The sequence below is a fragment of the Euprymna scolopes genome, chromosome 12, assembly GCF_053919585.1.
Source record: "Euprymna scolopes isolate OS-2025 chromosome 12, ASM5391958v1, whole genome shotgun sequence".
NCBI lineage: Eukaryota > Metazoa > Mollusca > Cephalopoda > Sepiida > Sepiolidae > Euprymna > Euprymna scolopes.
Window position 1 is genome coordinate 49,383,536 of NC_136493.1, and position 21,748 is coordinate 49,405,283.

The 21,748-nt window shown below is 32.8% G+C and overlaps 1 protein-coding gene across 9 annotated transcripts in view; it reads right to left on the minus strand.

The window, feature by feature from the left end:
- Positions 1 to 21,748, minus strand: part of LOC145291276 (protein DOP1A-like) — a 284,201-nt gene that overhangs the window by 48,586 nt on the left and 213,867 nt on the right. For 3 of the 9 annotated variants that reach the window (XM_080136911.1, XM_080136907.1, XM_080136906.1), the window contains exon 26: positions 4,183 to 4,206. The exons of the other annotated variants lie outside the window; for them this stretch is intronic. In XM_080136911.1, the coding sequence (XP_079993037.1) occupies positions 4,183 to 4,206 (24 nt within the window). The remainder of the gene's footprint in view (positions 1 to 4,182; positions 4,207 to 21,748) is intronic. 9 annotated transcript variants of the gene reach the window in all.

Consider the following 21,748-nt stretch of genomic DNA (forward strand, 5'->3'; position numbering starts at 1 on the left):
TGTATAGAGGAGCACTTTAAGTTAACTTACGCCTGCCAAATTCCAATTTTGACACCTAAGCAGCTATTTTTACTAGCTAAAAACTAAATCGAAGTTTTGTTCCACAACATGTCTGTGCCATAAAAAAAAATAACTAATTTCTTTCTCAGGTCGTCTCTGTTGTAGAATAGAAGTTGTCCTATCAACATCAGCTGAAGAATATATTTTAAATGTTTCAGAATTTCTAAGATGAGGATTAATAATTTGTATGACAATTCTCCTCTTGTATATTATTCTCGCAACCTATTATTTAAAATTGTCAGTGTTAGTATTAATAGTATTTGATTACATATATTTATAATTTAATTGTTTTAAATGTTATTCTTAGTACGTTTCTATGTTCAGTTTAGCTAAATCAATTGGTTTACATTTTTCTAATCAAAGGGAAGCAACTCGGCTGCGACTAGTTATTGTAACATTTTCTTTTCTTTTTTTACATAAATATTTATACACAGAAATATGCTAGCAATAATACAGATATGGTAAAAGATAACAGACAAAATAGAATGAAATGCTGAAAGAAAGTCATTTACGTTTTAGTTGGTTTTATGCTTATCTTTGTTTTATTCTTGTTATTTAATTAGTAGGTATTAGAATTTTTGTGCTTATTTATAAACAAGTACATGCGAAAGACGGCAGTTTAAAATTAAATGAGACTTGAATACTCAACAGTTGAAAATATTAGGGTACACATCAAAATTACAGAAAATCATCAAATAAAATTTTAGTAACATACATTTCTTTCCCCATATTTGTAAATATACATTGGATTGATGCCATTTGGAGCTATTGTGCACATCCATTTAAGGGAAACTTTAAACTGACAAACCGACTTATTAAGTATTGACTTTTTAGTAATTCAAGTAAAGCAAACAGTGGCTCAAAATGGTGCTAATCCAACGTATGACAAAAGAAATTAATTTTATTCATACCTTTTTTTTTTTTTCTAGAAACCATTCCAATAAATTAAAAAAAAAAAAAAAAGCCTGAAGCTACTTAACGTATGGGGTTAAAAATAATTTTTTAATACTACTTTTAAGGTTAAAAACTATCCAACACTAGACCAAGAAAATACCAATTCTTCTCCTGTTGCCAGAAAAACATCACTCATAGAATGTAAGAACTAAAGGACAAAATAAGGGAATCAAGAGTCACGGGTCTGCCAATAATAAACCCAAGGTCCATTCTCTACTTGCTACTCAATAATTTTCCATAATTTTTGATGTGCACTAATATTTTAAACTGGTAAGTAAATATTAGTGATGAGTCGATTCCAAAGTTTTCCCGATTCCGATACAATTACTGATTCTATACTTAATTTCCAATTCAGATTCTTTAGAAATCTCTAAATATTTAACTATAGAGTTATTTTTCACTTCAATTACCGTAAAAACACATGTTAAGTGTGCAGATATTTTTCAAACGTATAAACACACGTGTCAGAGTGATCTATAGATTTTAACTTTAATGGTCGTTTAAAATCAATAAATATTTTTTATTTTATTATTGCTACAAGCAGTGGAAGAGTTTGTTTTAAATAAAATCAAATTAAAAAAAACACAATTAAAGGAATCATTTTCGGCATCAGAAAATAGGCATAAATTTTTCCAATTCCGATATCCCAAAAAATTTCGATTTTTCCGATTCATCGTTCCAACATTAGAATATCCACGTTTCTTCTTTTGAACTGTCCTATTTCATATGCACAATTATAAGCACAAAATTTATAGTTATTATTTTAGTTGCCATGAAGTCTTAAAGTCATAGTTAGCATCTGAATTATGAATAATAAACATGAATTTTAGTTCAATATAATTATAAAAATCCAATTTTAAATAATTGTTATATAAAAAATTAACTTTTCATTTTTATTTTTTAAATGTTAATTTTGAAAAATCAAATGCATGTAATTTTTTTTAATTATTCATAAAAAAATAAATAAATATTTTCTTTTCGTCACGAATAAGTTTGTTTGGTTATGGCTGAATTCTTCCAAATAAAAGATTTTTAGGTTACTAGAGAAGTTAGAGAGCTTGACTAAAGAAAGTTTAGCTTGTGATATATGTAGAAATGTTCCAATTACCAGCAGTTCCATAAACTACAATGATAAAAATTTCTACTTGGTCTACAGGTTTTACACCAAACATTTCTACCTGGTCTACAGGTGCTATGCCAAACATTTCTACCTGGTCTACAGGTGCTACGCCAAACATTTCTACCTGGTCTACAAGTGCTACGCCAAACATTTCTGCCTGGTCTACAAGTGCTACGCCAAACATTTCTGCCTGGTCTACAAGTGCTACGCCAAACATTTCTGCCTGGTCTACAAGTGCTACGCCAAACATTTCTGCCTGGTCTACAAGTGCTACGCCAAACATTTCTGCCTGGTCTACAGGTACTACGCCAAACATTTCTGCCTGGTCTACAGGTGCTACGCCAAACATTTCCGCCCGATCTACAGGTGCTACGCCAAACATTTCCGCCCGATCTACAGGTGCTACGCCAAACATTTCCGCCCGATCTACAGGTGCTACGCCAAACATTTCCGCCCGATCTACAGGTGCTACGCCAAACATTTCCGCCCGATCTACAGGTGCTACGTCAAACATTTCCGCCCGATCTACAGGTGCTACGCCAAACATTTCCGCCCGATCTACAGGTGCTACGTCAAACATTTCCGCCCGATCTACAGGTGCTACGTCAAACATTTCCGCCCGATCTACAGGTGCTACGTCAAACATTTCCGCCCGATCTACAGGTGCTACGTCAAACATTTCCGCCCGATCTACAGGTGCTACGTCAAACATTTCCGCCCGATCTACAGGTGCTACGTCAAACATTTCCGCCCGATCTACAGGTGCTACGTCAAACATTTCCGCCCGATCTACAGGTGCTACGTCAAACATTTCCGCCCGATCTACAGGTGCTACGTCAAACATTTCCGCCCGATCTACAGGTGCTACGTCAAACATTTCCGCCCGATCTACAGGTGCTACGTCAAACATTTCCGCCCGATCTACAGGTGCTACGTCAAACATGTCCGCCCGATCTACAGTGCTATGCCAAACATGTCCGCCCGATCTACAGTGCTATACCAAACATGTCCGCCCGATCTACAGTGCTATGCCAAACATGTCCGCCCGATCTACAGTGCTATGCCAAACATGTCCGCCCGATCTACAGTGCTATGCCAAACATGTCCGCCCGATCTACAGTGCTATGCCAAACATGTCCACCCGATCTACAGTGTTATGCCAAACGTGCCCATCGATCTACAGTGCTATGCCAAACATGTCCGCCTGATCTACAGTGCAATACTAAACATTTTTCCCTTGTCTACAGTGTGATAACACATTTTCCCATCATTAGCAGTGCAATACTAAACATTTTTTCTTTTCTTCCACAGCGTAATATCCCACCTTTTTTATTTGTCTACAGTGCAATATTACACTGATTTCTATAATCTGAGATTTTTTTTTAATTAGAACATGAATTGAAAAAGTAAATAAGCAAATAAAGAGATAGGTTGACTATAGAAAAATATGTACAACTGAAGCAATAATCTGCACACACCTTAATAAACTACATCTGCAAAGTGCAAGTCCTTGGCAGCAGGACTAGAGGCAGTAACTAAACTAACATAAAACAAAACCATCATAGTGAATAAATGAGAAGCGGCATCTATCGTCAAAAAGAAGGGAAAAAAAAGAAAAAAGCCAGAAAGATATGCATGACAGAAAATGAGGTAGCAAAGAGGAACAGATATAAATAAGGTTCAGTTTGCAATAAAATAAAAAAGGTGAATGTTGGGATCAATTATTAGGTTTTATATGAAAATATTACAAGTGAGAAAACAATTAGAGGGGGAGGGGGCGAAACACACAAAGCAAAAATGCATTGAAGTGAGACAGATTGACAGACAGAAAGACGGACAGACAGGCTGGCTAGCTGGGCTAACGATACTTTGGACATTCAACAAAAGTCCAAACATCTTTGCATATCTTCAAGACCATAAAACTAATAGTTACATGCTAATGCAAGATAAAATACGAAAAAGAAATTGGGCAATGTAAGGTTATAGATATATAGATATACACACACACAGAGGTACGTGTATATATATATGTTTTGTTGGTTGTATACCTGGAACGTGTCTTGATGTACACACTGCATGGAAAGAGAGAAAACATACAATTCACAATAGAAAGGAATGATTATTTACCAAAATTAATCAAATATGGCAAATGGGAACCTTTGCAGCAGATCTGAAGCTAAAATGAAGACGAATGGCTGGGGCAGCTTACTCTCCTCATCAGAAAAAGAAAAAAAAAAAAAAATCCATAGGATATTTAGGCTCAAATTCATCCATGAATGTACCAACAGACATTTTGTTTTTTAAAATTAGATAACTTTTATACATATATTATCAGATTTTTTTTTTTTTTAAGTTTAATTAAATTAGTTACAGTATGATTTGATTAATAAAATTATTTAAAATTATAATACACTTCAAAGAAAATGTGAATTTTAAAACTTATGTCTGAACATGACACGTATTTTACCTGACAATTGTATGTGATATAGTCTCGGAAGTTTTTTCATACTTTAAAACTATATTAAGAAAAAATAACTTAACCCAAAGTCCTTTCTTTGGAAACTCTTTGCTTGTACATCAACTAATCTCTTATATCATGGTTCCTCAGTAGTGTTGATCAAACACCACCTTTGAAAAAAAAAAATGTTTCAAATATTAGATCTATTACTTTTGCTCAAGATTAACTTTTTTTTCTAACTTATGATTTTTAAAATGTTCTGACTATATTAGTGATGGGACGATTCCAATATTTTTTTCAGATTTCAATACAATTACCAACTCTGATTCTTTATAAATCTCTAAATATTTAACGATGAAGTTATTTTGTCCCAATTACCATAAAAACATGTGCTAAATGTGCATATATTTTTTCAAACGTAAAATAACACTTGTGGGGGAAATCTATAGACATTAGTTTTACTAGTAATTCAAAGTCAATAAATATTTATTATTATTACCAGTAATGGAAGATTTTGTTTTAAACACAATCAAATAAAAAAAAGATAAAGGAATCGTTTTGGGCATCAAAAAATAATCAAATTTTCCTGATTCTGATACCTCCAAAAGTCCTAATTTTTCTGATTCTGATTAATCGTCCCAACACTATATAAAAAGGAATTCACTGTTTGAAACACTCAATAACAATTTAAAAATTAACGGTTGGAGAGACCAGACAAATGTGAAATTGGTTTTAACAAATATTGCTATTTATTAAAAATAAAATTTTTTCGAAAATTTCCAAATTTTCTAATAGCAAAATATTAATCTTCAAGAAATATGACAGTTTGTTTCTTTCTCTTTTTTCTTTTATATGCCATGGTGGTGGTGGTTGTGGTTTTTTAATAAATAGCAATATTAAAAACAATTTCACACTCATCTGGTCTTTCTAACCATTGAATCATATATATATATATATATATTTGTGGATTAAAATAAAATGCAGATTTAAAAAAAAAAAAAAAAAAAGAAAAGAATAATTATATATATATATATATATATATATTCATCAGACTACTGTTCACATCTTGAGTGATTTTCACAACATTTCAGTCGATATAACCTCCGACCTTCTTCAGGTGTATCTTGTCGAACTCGAAAATGTTTCTTTCGAACTCAGGAATTTCGATGGAACTTCGAGCAGAACCTTTTATTCACTTCATGAGGGTAGTGTGTTCTTGCTCCGTCAGCCATGACTGGACAGAGGACCTCAATCAAAGTTCTATCCAAATTCCTGAGTTCAACAGAAACATTCCCGAGCTCAACAAGATACACTTGAAGATCGGAGGTTATATCGACCGAAACGTTGTGAAAATCACACTCAAGATGAGAACAGTAATTTGATGAATAATTATACAAATAACCAATCCTCATCTCAAAAATTTAGAAATGTCAAAAATTTTATAGTTTGTTTAAATCAGGTATTCTCACAGGAACTTAAAAAAAAAGTTCCTATTTATTTTGTTTTGTTTCCTAAGAGATGATGTGTTTATTGAAAGTTTCAAAATTTAGATTTGGATGTTATGAATATAACAAAATTGATTCAGTGTGTAATCTAGAAAAAAGTATTTGATTTCAAAACATTATGTACGCATGTATGATGCCCACAGATTATAAAATAGCTCTCTTGAGGTCCACAAACCTAATAAAGTTAGGAAGCCCTGATTTAAACCTATACATAAATGCACAATATTAAACAAGAGATGCTATAACAAAGCATACGTGTGTCTACGTAAGAATCTCACTAACGATGAGAAAAAGAAACACTCAAACTGTTTGCAGTTATGCCCCACAGAATGAAATAGTCCAAAGCACAAAAGGTTGCTCGATTTAATGGTACCACTCCCGTCTTCATAGCTCTAACTTGTTTTAGTTTAAAAAAGAAAAAAAAAATTTATGTTGGCATATTTTTGTTTTGATCCTGCCGAATTCCTTCATGTGTTTTCTGGTTCTGAGCTGAAACTGACTAATGTATTTGCGTTATTTGCACATATCGCAAATACTGCAGATACATCAGCCAGTTTCTTTCTAGAAGCAGAAAAAACATAAATTAGAGAGAATCAAAACAAAAATACAAAAAAATATGTAGATATAAATTGTCTTTCATATTTAACAAAATGTTTAAAACAAAAACTGCTGCCTAGAAAAAACATATATATTATATATTAGCAGGCTGCCCAGTGTTGCCCAGTCGTACAATAAGCTTAAATATATTTTAATTTATGCAGCTTTTGTATTTATTATTACCAGATAATTAATAGGCTATAGGCGACGAGAATAGTCCATTTTTATTTCGAGGGTGGGTATAAGAATATATTTGTTAAGTAAAAAAAAAAAAAAAATTGGAAGCTTAAAATAAAGTTTTTATAAATAAACGTTTTCACATACCTGCAAATTGTAACCAAATGTTTTTTTTATGTAAATTTGACCGTTGTTTTTTATGGACAATTATGTTTGAATTGTAAGATTATATCCACCATATTGTTTTAACGTTTTGGTTGGTTAGCGAGATTGCTGGCATACATTTTTCTCAGCCAATCAGAATATGGCTAGGTTTTTGCCTTGAAGCGACACCAATTTAGTTAAACAAATGTGTTCGGAATACTCCACTTTCCAAGCACACGATGATAACGGCCGAAGTGAATTACGATATTAATTTATTATTATAGAGCAAATTCTCTATTGATTATCTAGTATAAATATGAATGATTCCAAAAGTTTTTTTAAAAAATCTCTTTGGCTGGAATCAAAACATTCAGCTATAGTCATTGTTTAGCACTTCAGTCTTTGTTGTTATCGTCTGAATTTATCACCAGATGGATAAAAACAAAAGGCTAAAAATTATTGAAGCTAGAAATGTGCACGTACATATGCTCCAAAGTTAGTTTATGTACTCCTACCAAGATAAACTGGGCTTTTTTTCCATTTTGACCCCTTAGCAACTATTTTTACAAACTAAAAACTAAATCAAAAGTGTTCTTGAGATCCAGATATCCTATATATGAAGTTTCAAGTCTGTAGACCAAATATTCAAAGAGGGGTTTGATAGAAACGTTTCATACACACACACATATATATATATATATATATATATATATATGATTGCTTCATCTTTAAAGATGATTGTCGTCTCACTCAACAAAAATCCCACCATCGCCCCCCCTCCCAGTTCATCTCGTATGGCTATGCAGGTGACTCTTCAAATCCCCAGCCGACTTACATAGTCTGAAGCAAAGATGACACATAAATTCAAGTTTTTTCCCCGGGTTAACTGGACCACTTTGTGGTATGGTGTGCCTGTTCCAAGTTCTTTGTCCCCAATACCCTGCAACCCTCGGAGACAACTCCTCACCATTCACTCCTAGTTTCGGCTATCTCTTCCCATTTCTCAACATTTATGCAAAGTTTCTTGAGATTATCTTTCAAACAGTCCCTGAATATCCTCCTTGGTTTGTGCTGCGAGTGCTTCCCAGCCGCCAGCTCACCATAAAACAGCTGGTTTTGGTAATCTGCAGTCATCCATACGGACAATGTGTCTAGCCCAGCAGATCTGATTGATGGTTATCATGCTTCCAATACTTGGACAACCTGCTCTGAAAGACAGAAGTGTCTGGTGTCATTGATTGCCATTTTATGTTAAGGATCCTCCTTAAGCAGCCATGATGGAATCTTTGAAACCATTTCAGTTATATATATATATTTTTTTTTCATGGTAAGTGCTCGTCTGAGCTTCAATCTATGATCCCCCTTGCAAAATCTTCACACAAAAAAAACAAAAAGCCCTCATCTAGCTATAACAGCAACCAACAATTTCACTCCATATCTGCCTAAATCTAAACACAATTTCCATGAACAAAAAGCTTTATTCGTAGAACTGCCCACCTGTAGAACTGTTCCACTAGCCTGCTTTCCAGCTGACTACAATATAGTCATCTTCAAGTCCAATGAAAATCAAATTATACCCAATTTTCATGACTAACAAATACTACACTGTTGTCCTGGTGACCACTTTACACTCATTAACCCTTATCCTCGAGTGACCTTTGGGCCTTAATAAGTGGTGACTTCTTTGTATAAAAAAAAAAAAAATCCAAACAGATCTGATCTAATAATGCAGACAAATTATATTTGCATATCTTGTTAATAGCAGCACTATATTAATGATACTTCAATCGATTTCAACGTATGAGGTCCGTCAAAGCAACTAAGTTGTTTGGAAATCTACACAGATGATTTGTTTATATTGGTGAAGGCTTTGTGCAGAACCAACCACATTTTGGTATAACTGCTAATCTCAGTCGGTGCAATGGCTGCCACAAGACACAAAAGACAGTAAATCTCAGGTTTTTACATCAGGGTTTTCTTTCTCCTAAGTGTATGTCATAACGAAGACTGAGGGTGCATCTCTCCCTGTGGATTAAACAGGGTCCCCAGATACCAACCTGGATATTTCTATGTCCTGGCACGGTACATAGAGCACCTAGCATTCCCAAATGCTCACCCATATTGTACTGGCCAGGCTCATCATTGCTTAACTATATTAGGACATGAAAATTACAAATAGTCAACACCCTATAAACAAAAGGCCAACTTTAAGAAAATTAATTTTCAATCATGCAAAAACATTCTAAAACGCCTCTAACCTATTTACACAATTAATACTACCATTGCTTTAAACTGTATTGCCAAATTGTTTACTAAAAGTATTTAAGAGTCTTTACTGGATATACAACTCTACAAGTACTAGGGTTCATGACAACTATGGAAAAATCATCAGCCAAATAAGGTCTAAAATGAAAGTAATTTGAGAGGATCATATGGAAGATGCACAGACATAATTTACTTATTATTTAACCAGATGTGTAAGGAGATAAATAAATATATTTGAGATATATATATATATATATATATATATATAATCTCAAGTGGGTTTAAAGAATTTGTGTAAATCCTTTATATAGGGACCTATTAAAGTACATCTAGTTGAATACTTGAAGGTGGAGCATAAATTCAGACAAAATAAAATACGTTTAGGTATATATAGATTTATTTTTCAGTTCAATAAGGGAAAACATCATAAAAAGTTATAGAAGCTCTTTATACCACAGCATTTCGAAGCCAAATGCTTCTTATTAGAAGTGAAAAAAAAGCTAGGTTAAATATAAAGATATTTGCGGCATCTAGTATAGGATACATTAGCCTAAAAATAGAAAAACTATAAAGAATAAATTAAAAAAAATAAAATGCAGGGGAAATGATAGGGCTAATATATGACTAGGGGTGTAGCCTTGGAAGCAGTGGGGGAGGGGGGGGGAGAATATGGGAACAATCTATCTATATATATAAAAGCGAAAATGTGTGTATGTGTGTTCGTTTTTTGTGTATGTCCAAGATGGGCTTTTTTAAGAAAAGTGGTCGGTTGGCTCACAACTTCTTAGAACTTTTTATATTACATAGAAATCATAATATCTCCGAGTTAACAACGGAACTCGCCTGTCTATTTAATTTACTCGACTTTGGGAAGATAAATATTCAACATTTGTCACTCGCGGCATGTGGATTAGTCTTTTTCCTATAATAAAAGCAACACTAATTCCGGCGGTATTTTCCGTCTATCGGCGGAAATGTCAGAAAGCAATCAGATTTGATCAATGTGGAAATATTTTCCTTATATCAAACAATTGCTATTCAAATTGGACAAGGGGAGCTGGTCCCCCCCCCCCAAAAAAAAAAAAAAAAAAAAGCTTTCCGCAGTAAATGAAATACTATCCGGCAGTCAAAGTTGACCTCATTAAGTCATTAAAACGTGCACCTGCCAAATCTAAGTAATTAAATAAATTCAAACGTGTTTCCGTTAGTATCTCGCAGTGGGTCAATGGTTAAAGTCGTACACTTTTTTTTTCACACTTTAATTTCCAACTTCACCTCAAGGGTTTGGGTTTGATCCTCATACTCACCCACCAAATTTTTTTATTTTAACCCCCCCCCCCCCGGAGTTTTTTGATTTACCCAAAACCATACACACACCTCCAAACACCCGGGCAACGCTAGGTACCCTCCGCTAGTATATATATATAAAAGGCAAAATGTGTGTTAGTGTGTGTGCACATTTTTTGTATGTCCGGGAAAGGCTTTTGGAGGGGGGGGGGCGCTTGGGACGGTTACTGTTTCTTAGAACTCTTTATATACTACCTAGATTATAATATATATGATTCACGAAACGAGGTTGTGTGTATCTTTTATTTGGGCGACTTTTACATGCTATTTTCGTGCTATTTTTTTACTCTTTGCGTGTTTGTTTGGCTTTTCTATATATATAAGCGAAACTGCATCCATAGCAAAATGAACCTCCCTGGCACTCATGGCCAGGATGCCCAGAAAGCAACGAGGTTTGATCAATGCAGGCAAAACCCGTCATATCAGACAATTGCTATTCATTTCGACACTCCTTTTTTATGGGGAGCTGGGGAAACAAATATGCAGAAACTGGCTTGCAGCCAAAGTTAAGTGCGTCATTTCATTCCCCTATGGCATGATGTTTGCCCTCATTAAATTTATGCACCTTTCACTTAACTTTTTATTCATTAAATTTATGCACCTTTCACTTAACTTTTTATTCATTAAATTTATGCACCTTTCACTTAACTTTTTATTCATTAAATTTATGCACCTTTCACTTAACTTTTTATTCATTAAATTTATGCACCTTTCACTTACTTTTTATTCATTAAATTTATGCACCTTTCACTTAACTTTTTATTCATTAAATTTATGCACCTTTCACTTAACTTTTTATTCATTAAATTTATGCACCTTTCACTTAACTTTTTATTCATTAAATTAGAATGCTTTTCAGTTGCTGTCCCGTCGTGACTGAACAATAAGATGTCAGGTTTTTTACAATTTCTTTTCCACTTTCGGGTAAAGGGTTTGAGCCTACCTGCCTACTAAAACTTATTTTTCTCAACACACACCTCCAAACATCCGGGTAACACCGGGTACCCCCGCTAGTCTATAATATAAATTTCACCTGTCTGTTTAAATGTATGTATGTATGTATGTATGTATGTATGTAACTTTCAACAAAGTTGACAAATTTTCACAAGATTTCAAAAAATATCAAAAAATTGGCTAAAATCATTAATTCCTTCATCCTCAACTGGACACTTTTCTACAGGGAGGAGTCGCTTTTTTCATCAATATTTTCGAAAGTGATCCCCTCTTTTTGATTGACTAGCCTTAATTTAAACCTTCGTTACTTCCGGTTTGGCGATGGACGCAACAGCAAAGACGTCATTTTTTTTTCTTTTACTCAACACACACCTCCAGACACCCGAGCAACGCCGGGCACCCAAGCTAGTTAAATGTGAAGTATGTATGTGGGAGAGTTTAAAACAGAGGAAAATAGAAATTTAAGAAAAGTGTCAAAATAGTGAGTAGATAAAATACAGTATGGCAGAATGGAAAAATGAAATACAACTGAAAAAAAAAAAAATAATAATAATAATATACGTATAAGCTGTAGAAAGCGGATTGAAACATCAAGGACCAAAGGTGTGAAGGCTTCGAAATGTCATGGTATAGAGAGCTTCTATAACCCTTTTTATGTTCTTTCTTTTTGAAGTGACAAATAAATCTATATATGCCTAGACTTATTTTGATTTAAATTTATTATTAATTATTATTATTATTATCATTACTTCCTTAAAGATACCACGTTAAAAGGAACAGGCACGCAAGTATTTTCTTATTTTCAAAATGTTGGTCTTTTATTGTTAACACCTTGCATACAATTATTTCAGCTTTGGTATTAGCATACAAGTATATAACAGTTTATCAATTATAATTTTGTACAACCGGGCTTCATCAGCACATGGGAAAAAAAACAATTATTGAAACGTTTCACAGCCCACGAATAAGACATTTCTTATTAACACAGCAGGCCTTTGTTCTTTATTATCCACAACATACTTATAAACTACATATAAACTAAGAAACAATCTTTATCTGCATTTCAGATAAAACACACTAGCATGGAGGTTGAAGCAATTGTACACAAGGTGCTACCAATAAAAGACCAAAGTTTGAGTTTTAATTAATTTTAGATTAATCTATCAGTACTGTGGAAATTCCACAGGGGACTCATTCATATGTAATATATTGATGTTAGCATTCTGTAGATGTTCAGAATAAATGGAGATGCTCTGATATTATTGTAGCTCTTTTGTTAAAACTGCAAAACTATTTATATAAGTTAGCAGGGATGCCTGGTGGTAAAGTATGCTTAAATATGATATTTCAATTCCTGCAGATTTTGTATATACTATTAAAAAGTTAATGTTCTATCGATTTTTATATATTATAAAGTTGCGATTGCAAAAATAAAAAATATATCCATATGACTTGGGTGCATCAGCTTGAATCGAAACCGAAACTTATGAAAAAAAAATATATATATATAAATATATAACTTGAGATCCTTCAGCTATAATCGAAACCAAAACATAAACTTTATGAAAAAAATATATGTATATATATATTTATAACTTGAGTTCTTTCAGCTATAATCGAAACTGAAACCAAAACTTATGAAGAATTTTTGGTAAAATTATTCATTACAAGAAATTGAAGTCCATAGCAATTAAACAACAGTCACTCGGATGGATGTAAGTGTAACACACAAAATAAATAACACACACACTACCCTATTACTATATAGATACCCACAAGCATTTTTTTTTTTTTTTTTTGTCTAGTATCCATATTTGTTCAAGGGCAAGTAACTCTTGTCTTATAATACAAATTATGTCCTCAGTAAAAATTTCTGAAACAATTTTATATACTTTTTTAGATAAATATTAATTTTGAATTGCATAACAGATATAGTTGTACTTTGAAAGTATTTCCTCACATTTCCGATTGCATAGAAAAGAAGAAAAAAAATCTATTGTCGCACAATTTTGGGTGCTACAAACTAAACAGAATTGACAATTGGTACCACACATTAAACAACGATAATTAAGGTTAATTAATTATGAAAGTTATGTATTAAAAGAAAGTAGGGTTACTTTGTTTTTCTTAACACTTTTTTTTATTTTTTTATTTTGTTCTCACTGGAGATAGGGCATCCTACTGGATATCTCATACATTCCACCCGAGAGATCATGTTAAGATTCTAACAGTCTCTTCATGTGCAATTGTCTGTATCTTTGTTGCACTTGATTCACCGAGTAAATTTGCCAAGCCGATTTTGAAATTCTTTCTCTTGAATCCGATTCCAGTTTCTTTTTTCATGTCTTGGTATTTTGTTATCTTTTTCCCCTACTCGACTGTTTAACACAGTATCATTGGGGATACCAACTTCCACTAAGGTTGTTATTTTCTCCTTGTTGCATATCACTGGATTAGGTTTAACAGCTCTGTTTTCAAGATAGCTGTGGAAATTGCATAGTTATAATGAATGATGCACGGCTTATTTCCAACTTTCAAGTTTATGTTACGACTTGCTGCTACATTCACTAGTTAAATTACTATATATATATATATATATATATATATATATATATATATATAAAGTAATAGCGTGTGTGTGTGTGTGTGTGTGTGTGTACGTACGATTATGACCAACTCTGGCATGATGATAGTCCCTCATCTACAGATGGTGCACACCATTTTTCAAGATTACAGTCAAGGTCATATAATGTATATATACTCTACTACAGCCCACACCACTGGACCTGATCATAACCAAACCTGACATGGTTTCCAACCTAGGGATGGTGCACATTATTTTTCAAGGTCAAAGTCGGACGTTGCTAGCATATATATATATATATAATTATTACTATAATCATTTTTAAATACCTACAGACACTACTGTGTCATCCTTTCGGGAATCATTAGTGCAAGATGTCACAATTACCACCAGTTGACAGATTCGAATCTTCATCTGACTATTAGCAAAGAATAAACCCACAAGACCAACTTTAACCACAAGAAATATTGTTGAAATTTAAACATTTATTTTTAAATGTTTAGACGTCCGTCCATAGTGATTTAATGATTATAGTATCATGATCTATGCATGCGAGCTTAAATGACCGACTTTCATTTCAACTGTAAAGTGCTCAACAATAACAGAGTTCTTAAATTGGCTGACATATATATGGCAATTGCTTTGTCTTTACAGATGTTAGCCATCCCAATGCTCCCCACCGACCTCATAATAGTTTTAGGGTTGATCATCAGCGACACCCAAACCACATATCTGGACCCAAAGATGACTTTTCAGGCCAGCATTTGACTTGCACAGTCTGCCACACATATGGCAGACAAAGTTTTGTGTTGAAACTTGTTTCACTCCTGCCTCTGTTTTTTTTGCTCCCTCTGCTCATGACATGTGTTTTTTGTGGTTTTACTGTGTGTGTGTATGTATATAATATATATATATATATATATATATATATATATATACATATATATATATATATAGGAAATTTATTGCTGTGAGTCCATAATGAATTTACATATTTTTTCTGCTAGGAAGATATCCTCTGAAGATGAGGAGAGATCCGACCAGCTTCGTCAGAATTCATAGATGGACTCTTCCTAGAGGATATCTTCCTAGCGGAAACAATATGTAAATTCATTCTGGACTCACAGCAATAAATTTCCTATATACTGCTCTGGCTACACATTGAGCACTCTAGTCCGATTTTTTTCACCACTAATGAAATTATATATATATATATATATATATATATATACATACTACACTGCAGTAGATATTTAAACATGCCATTGTGTAGCATTGTATAGTAGCCACACCATCAGCAGAAACTTACAGGTGGATGTCAGGTTAACATGGAATGTGAAAAGGGTGTGAGTATTTACAATCTGAATCAAATTTTTTAAATTTTACAACTCTGCATAATCGGTGTTAAAAAGATGCACAACTGAAATAAATTTTTAAACTTCAGCTTAACACCGATTCCATTTTACTATAAGCATAAATGATACATGGATACACTTGCTAAAAGTTCTAAAAATAAAACATTTTGGCAATTTTATTTTCCATGATAATTGCAAAGTTTGGCATCTAATAGATATCAATTCATAAAAGTAAAGAAAGTAAAGAAAATGTTCTTTTTAATAGTTAGAAGGCAGGCGTTGCTATAAGTCTGCCGAAATCATCTTCGAGAATGACTACACAAACTATTCTGAAAATTACCATTATTTTTGCAAGCCCTGGTATGAAGAGTAAAAATGAAACCAAAGGAAAAATATCTACATATGCAACGATACATTTTTTTTTAAATCAATTATAATTAAGGTACCTTAGAATCAGAAACAACAAGAAGATATTTTGGTGTGACACTGGGGTCTTTTCCTTTACTTCCATTTGAATTATAAACACGCTTTGATCTCTACCGTTCCAGGTGAGCATTGTCTGAAGATAGCAGTTTCAATCCTACTCAAAGCTGACCAGAGGATACATTGACCAACAACTATGGAAAGCAGTAAATACTGAAGATACAGTTAAGAGACTCAGCATTCCTATCCTGTCACGGTTAACCACCTGACGAAGGCCAGAGGAATAGTTGGCCGATACATCACGAAACAACAACTATGAAGATGAGGATAACAGTCCGCAAATAAATAAATAAAAATGTGCTTGCCTTTGCAAGTATTTTAGAAAACGTTTTTTTTTATAAAATAATTTTTAATTAAAAAAAAGTTGGGTTTTTTTTTCATTAATCAAAACATATAATTCAATGGAAATAAAAGAATCAAGTGTCAAGCTAAAATGTGTTCTTTTAATCATTTCCAATTCTGGCAAAGAAAAACACAATTTCCCATTATCTATAGAACATACGAAAGTATCACATGTTCATACATATGTTACCACTTAAAACACGTTAAAAAGTTAAATCATTTATCAGCAAAGATGGTAATTAATATGATACCACTAGAGTAAACATGTTCAAATTTACACATTTTTAAATGAATCATTCCCAAATCAGATTATGTTGTCCTCTCGACTGAAATGCTACAATTCCAAATATCAAAAAGTCAAATTTGCTTTATTGAAAGGATATTAGTTGATAATGACAATTATTTTTAGAGAAGAGTCATTTCTTCTTCATAGTATTAATCCTAACTTCAAAAAGGAATTTTACTTTTAACAATAGATTGATGTAGGAAACATTGTGGAATTTCCAAAGGGTCATGAACAGACACAAACAATCAAACAAATTCCTAATAAGCTTTAATATATAGACATTGATTTTATATATGAAAATAAAAATTTGGAATTAAATTCTCTATTTACGACAAATTTATGATTCAACAAGGAATAAAAAAAAAAAAAAAAATATTGAAGTTTTTTCATTAAGCCATGGATTTTCAATAAATGGCTCATCTTAGAGGAAATGTTTTTTGCAAAATAATGTTTATAGGAAGTCATAAATTTTGCTAATTAGCACATTAATTGAAAAAGCTAAAAAACTTGCTTGAAAAGTCTATAAGAAGCCAAGCTTAAAAAAGGATATTCCATGATATAATTTGGTTCAATGAAGAAAAATACAGACACAATCATAAGAAATAAAGAAAGGTATAATCCAAATGCAGAGTTTTTAATGCTCAAATACATACGAAGCAATCTATTTATGAGATGAGCCATTTATTGAAAAGGCATGAATTAAGAAAACAAAAAACTTTAAAGGTTTGTATTTCTTGTTGAATAATAAATTTGTTATAAATTCTTTAATTTATTGAATTTAATTCCAAATCTTTTATACTGTTGCTCTATTTTGTATATTGAGCTTCTTTATTTGATTAGGATTTTCTTATAAATATTGATAGTAATATTTATATGAACTTTGATTTTACAGTTAATTTATTTATATAAAAAACAGACATGGAATAATTTAAAAAACACAGGACATGATAAATTAACAGTTAATAAAAAACTGAACCAAAATTAGAAAAACAAACAACGATTAGTCCAATCTACATTAACTAACAAACTTTTATTTTTTTCAAAAGGAATATTATTTTTAACAATAGATTAGACAGACTGATGTAGAAAGCATTGCAATTTCCATGGTGTCCGACAAGTATATTGATAAACACAAACCCTACACAAGTACATAAAAACAGAAGCTGGTAAAGCATTTTTTTAGGATGATAGATAAATATTTTCGTAAAAGTAACAAGCCATCTAAAATTATCGATAGGAATAGCATTAAACTTGGATACAATGGCCTTTTGGTCAAGATCAAAGTGTAGTATCTGTTCTTCAGATGCTGCACTTCTATTTCTTGTTCTCTTTCTGTGGAGGAGAAATCCTTCACGACTGAGACAATTTTTATTTTTGTACCTTTTCTCCACGTTAAAAAACGACCCTGGTGTCTAACTCTGTCCCGTGGGGAGGCATAGTAAATAGGTACAATCAATGATAAGCAAACAAAATTTTTTCAAAATGAATAATAGGAGAGTGAAAGCTGACCGGTGAAGACTGATGATATGTATTGCATGGAGAGAAATGATATGTGAATGATACTAAGCAAGTCACAAAGACAGGCTTAGATCTAATGACTCCAGAGGAAGATTAAATCTGGACACTATAGGAAGGTGTGTGCAAAATAGGAGACTTTGTTGGTTTGGTCACATTAAAAGAATAGATGAGAATGATTAGGTTAATAGATGTAGAGTAGTTGAAGTAGCAGAGTCTGTTTGCAAGGGAAAAGTAAAAATATTAAAGGAAGTGAACGTATATAACGTATATACCATTCACTGGACAAAGCGGGGGAGGGCAGAGCGGTAGCTCTAGATATATCTAAGGCTTTTGACAGGGTATGGCATGAGGGTCTCCTCAGGAAAATTAGATCATACCGTACCACTGGTAGAATACTTAACATAATTAAATCCTTCTTAGATAAGAAAAAAATCCAGGTTGTCCTCGACGGTCGTACATCTAAACAATATGATATAAATGCGGGAGTGCCCCAGGGGTCTATCCTTGGACCTCTATTGTTCCTGATATTCATAAATGACCTCCCCGACAAAATTGCCTCTGAGATGGGTATATATGCTGATGACACTACACTCTATGGCAGGCACGACAGGAAGACGAATGAACACATTTCTAAAGAAATGGCAGAAACACTAGAGGAAGACCTCCAATCTGTAGTGGAATGGGGACAAAAATGGTTGGTCATGTTCAATGCCGCCAAAACTAAACTAGTTTCATTCAATAATTACAAGAAACCCTCTCTACCACCTATAGCAATGGCCAACGACTCTTTATCTGAGAGTACATCTTTCAAACTCCTTGGCCTAACGTTCACAGGAAACATGAGTTGGATCAATTACATTGAAGGCATTGCCAGGGCCGCTGCAAGAAAGGTGGGCTCTCTCTACCATGCTAGACAACTACTAACACACGAAAGTATCCTGTACCTGTATAAGGCCACCATTCGCCCATGTATGGAATATTGCTGTCACATTTGGGCTGGTGCATCTGCTACTAGTCTCTTGCTCCTTGACAAGGTTTAAAAGAGAGTCGCAAACCTGATAGGCCCTAAACTGACATCTAAGCTTCAGTCTCTGTCCCATCAACAAAATTTTGCATCCCTCTGCCTGTTCTACAAGTATTTTACTGGTGAATGCTCTGACGAACTGCAATCACTTGTGCTCCCACGACAAACCCGACAGGCTTCTAAATCCCACCCCCACACTGTAGAGATCCCTAGATGTAAAAGATCTTTCTACTCCAATAGTTTCTTCCCCAGAACCGCTAGACTTTGGAATTTCATTCCAGGTCCCTGCTTCCCCAACAGTACTGACGTGCAGAAGTTCAAGTGTAATGTGAACCGACATCTTACTGCCCAAATCCCTACATAGTACCCCAGTAGTTGTTGCCCCTGATAGTAGCCCCCTACACCAAAGTGGCAATTTGCCTTGTTTGGGGTGAAAATATAATTAAAAATAAAATAAAATAAAAAAATAAACTATGGATTTGAGAGAAATAGATATAAAGACCTATCCATAGATGGTTTAGTTTTGAATTTCTAAAATCCACCCAATACATGTCCACATATAAGACAGACGTTAAACCGAATATGTGATGATGAGTAATAGTAATACTAATAGTGTTAACATTAATTTATGTAATTGCAGAATAGAAACAATTGCCCATTGATGAATAAGTGTCTAACAGGTAATGTTAGATACAAAACAGTAGTAAATAATATTAACAATGAGAAAATAAAGTGTACATAGAGGCTACGAAATAATATGTGAAGGTATAATCACCATATAACATTTAGGAGTGAAAAATATAGAATAATGCATAGTTCAAGTATAGGGTGTCCAAAAAAAGTCACTGAAGAGTTTTGAACTTAAATAGATTCTTTATTTTTGATGATATCTTTCTGTAATTTTAATACAATCTGACTAAATATTGGGAAATTTATAAAAAAAAAAAAAAAAAAAATGCAAAATTCAAACAATTTTTATTTATGAAAAATAATGTCTTAAATGTTGCCAATTTTCAGTTTTGCATATTTGTGCTTTTTCCAAAACATTACTCAGGATAGATTGCAGAATCTCTGGATTGCGATTTAACTCCCTTATTCCGTTCTTGATGTTTTACTTCAATTCTTGCAGATGGGGGGGGGGGGTCAGGTGATCGAATTCTTAAAAAAAAAAAAAAAAAAAAAAAAAAAAAGAAAAGGTGGAAGGTAATAATATATGTACGAATATGAAATTCCATAGCATATTATTATATTGATTTGATATTCTTCAAAGTATAATGAGAGAGCATAAAATCGACTTTGCAATCCAATGAGACAATCTCTTCTCTTTGCTATAGTTCCTTTCTCACAGAAGACATGTTGCTAGTCTTCATTCCTATAGTAGGCGCTCGACTTGGCTCCAATCTCGGGTTAACCCAATAAAACATTCACAGCAAGTACTCGACTTTTGTAAATAAATTAAAAAAAAGCCTTACCGATTTTTATAATTTAGATGGATGTAAAAATAAATGGAATAAGGAAAAAATTTTTAAATATTTCAAAAATTAAAAATATAATTCAAAAGAATAAAAAATGTCATGACTAAAATTAATTAGTGCAGAAATTCTAAATAAAAATAAATAAAAAAAATAAAAACGCCATGATACAATATAGACACTACTTAACCCAGTAATAACAAAAGCAGTCGACAAAACAACGTAGAGTAGGACAGGACAAACATGCTAACTTATCTCATTGTGATAATCAGGGAAAAAAAACTCATGAACTAACAAAAAAAAAAAAAAATGACAAAAAGTTTACTCAAAATACACAAACGCCCATTTTGTGAAAGGACTATTAAAGCCAATCAATATTTTCTTTTTAATTCACTAAAAGTATGGGTCTTACAGATCCAAATATGAATATAAATTAAATATTAAATTGTTTTTAATACCAATATGTAGTAATAACAAAAATTCTTTGAGACTATTAAAAGAATTCCCACACTTAATAGTGTTTACCCATTTATTTATTTTTTATTACTGTTTATTCTTGAATTTATGTTCTGAAAAAAAAAAAAAAAAAAAAAAAAGACGTATATCATAAATCTATGATGTCACAGCAAAGCTATAACTATCTTGTTAAAGTAATGTCTTAACTATTTATAAGAAAGTCAAAACAGCTTAGTTCAACTTAGAACTGAAGATCTCAAAGGATCCATGGCGCAGTAGTTAGAGCACATGGAAAAAATCAATTGTAAAAGTGATATTCTCCTGAAGGTTGAAGGTTCAATTCTCAGTGTGCGCATTCGAAAATTAAAAAAATTTTTAAATACAATTGCGAATTACTTAGGACCTCTATCCAATCATGGCTGACAGAACAAGAGCATGCTACCCACATAAAGTAAATAAAGGGTTCCGTTCGAAATTCCATTCAAATTCCAGAGTTCGACAAGATACACTTGAAGGCCAGAAGTTACATCTACCGAAATGTTAAAATCACACTCAAGATGAGAACAGTAGTCCAATGAATTCCAAATGATACGAAAGATCTCAAAGTTTTGATTTTCAATCATGCCATCTGTCTTACTTGCGAATTT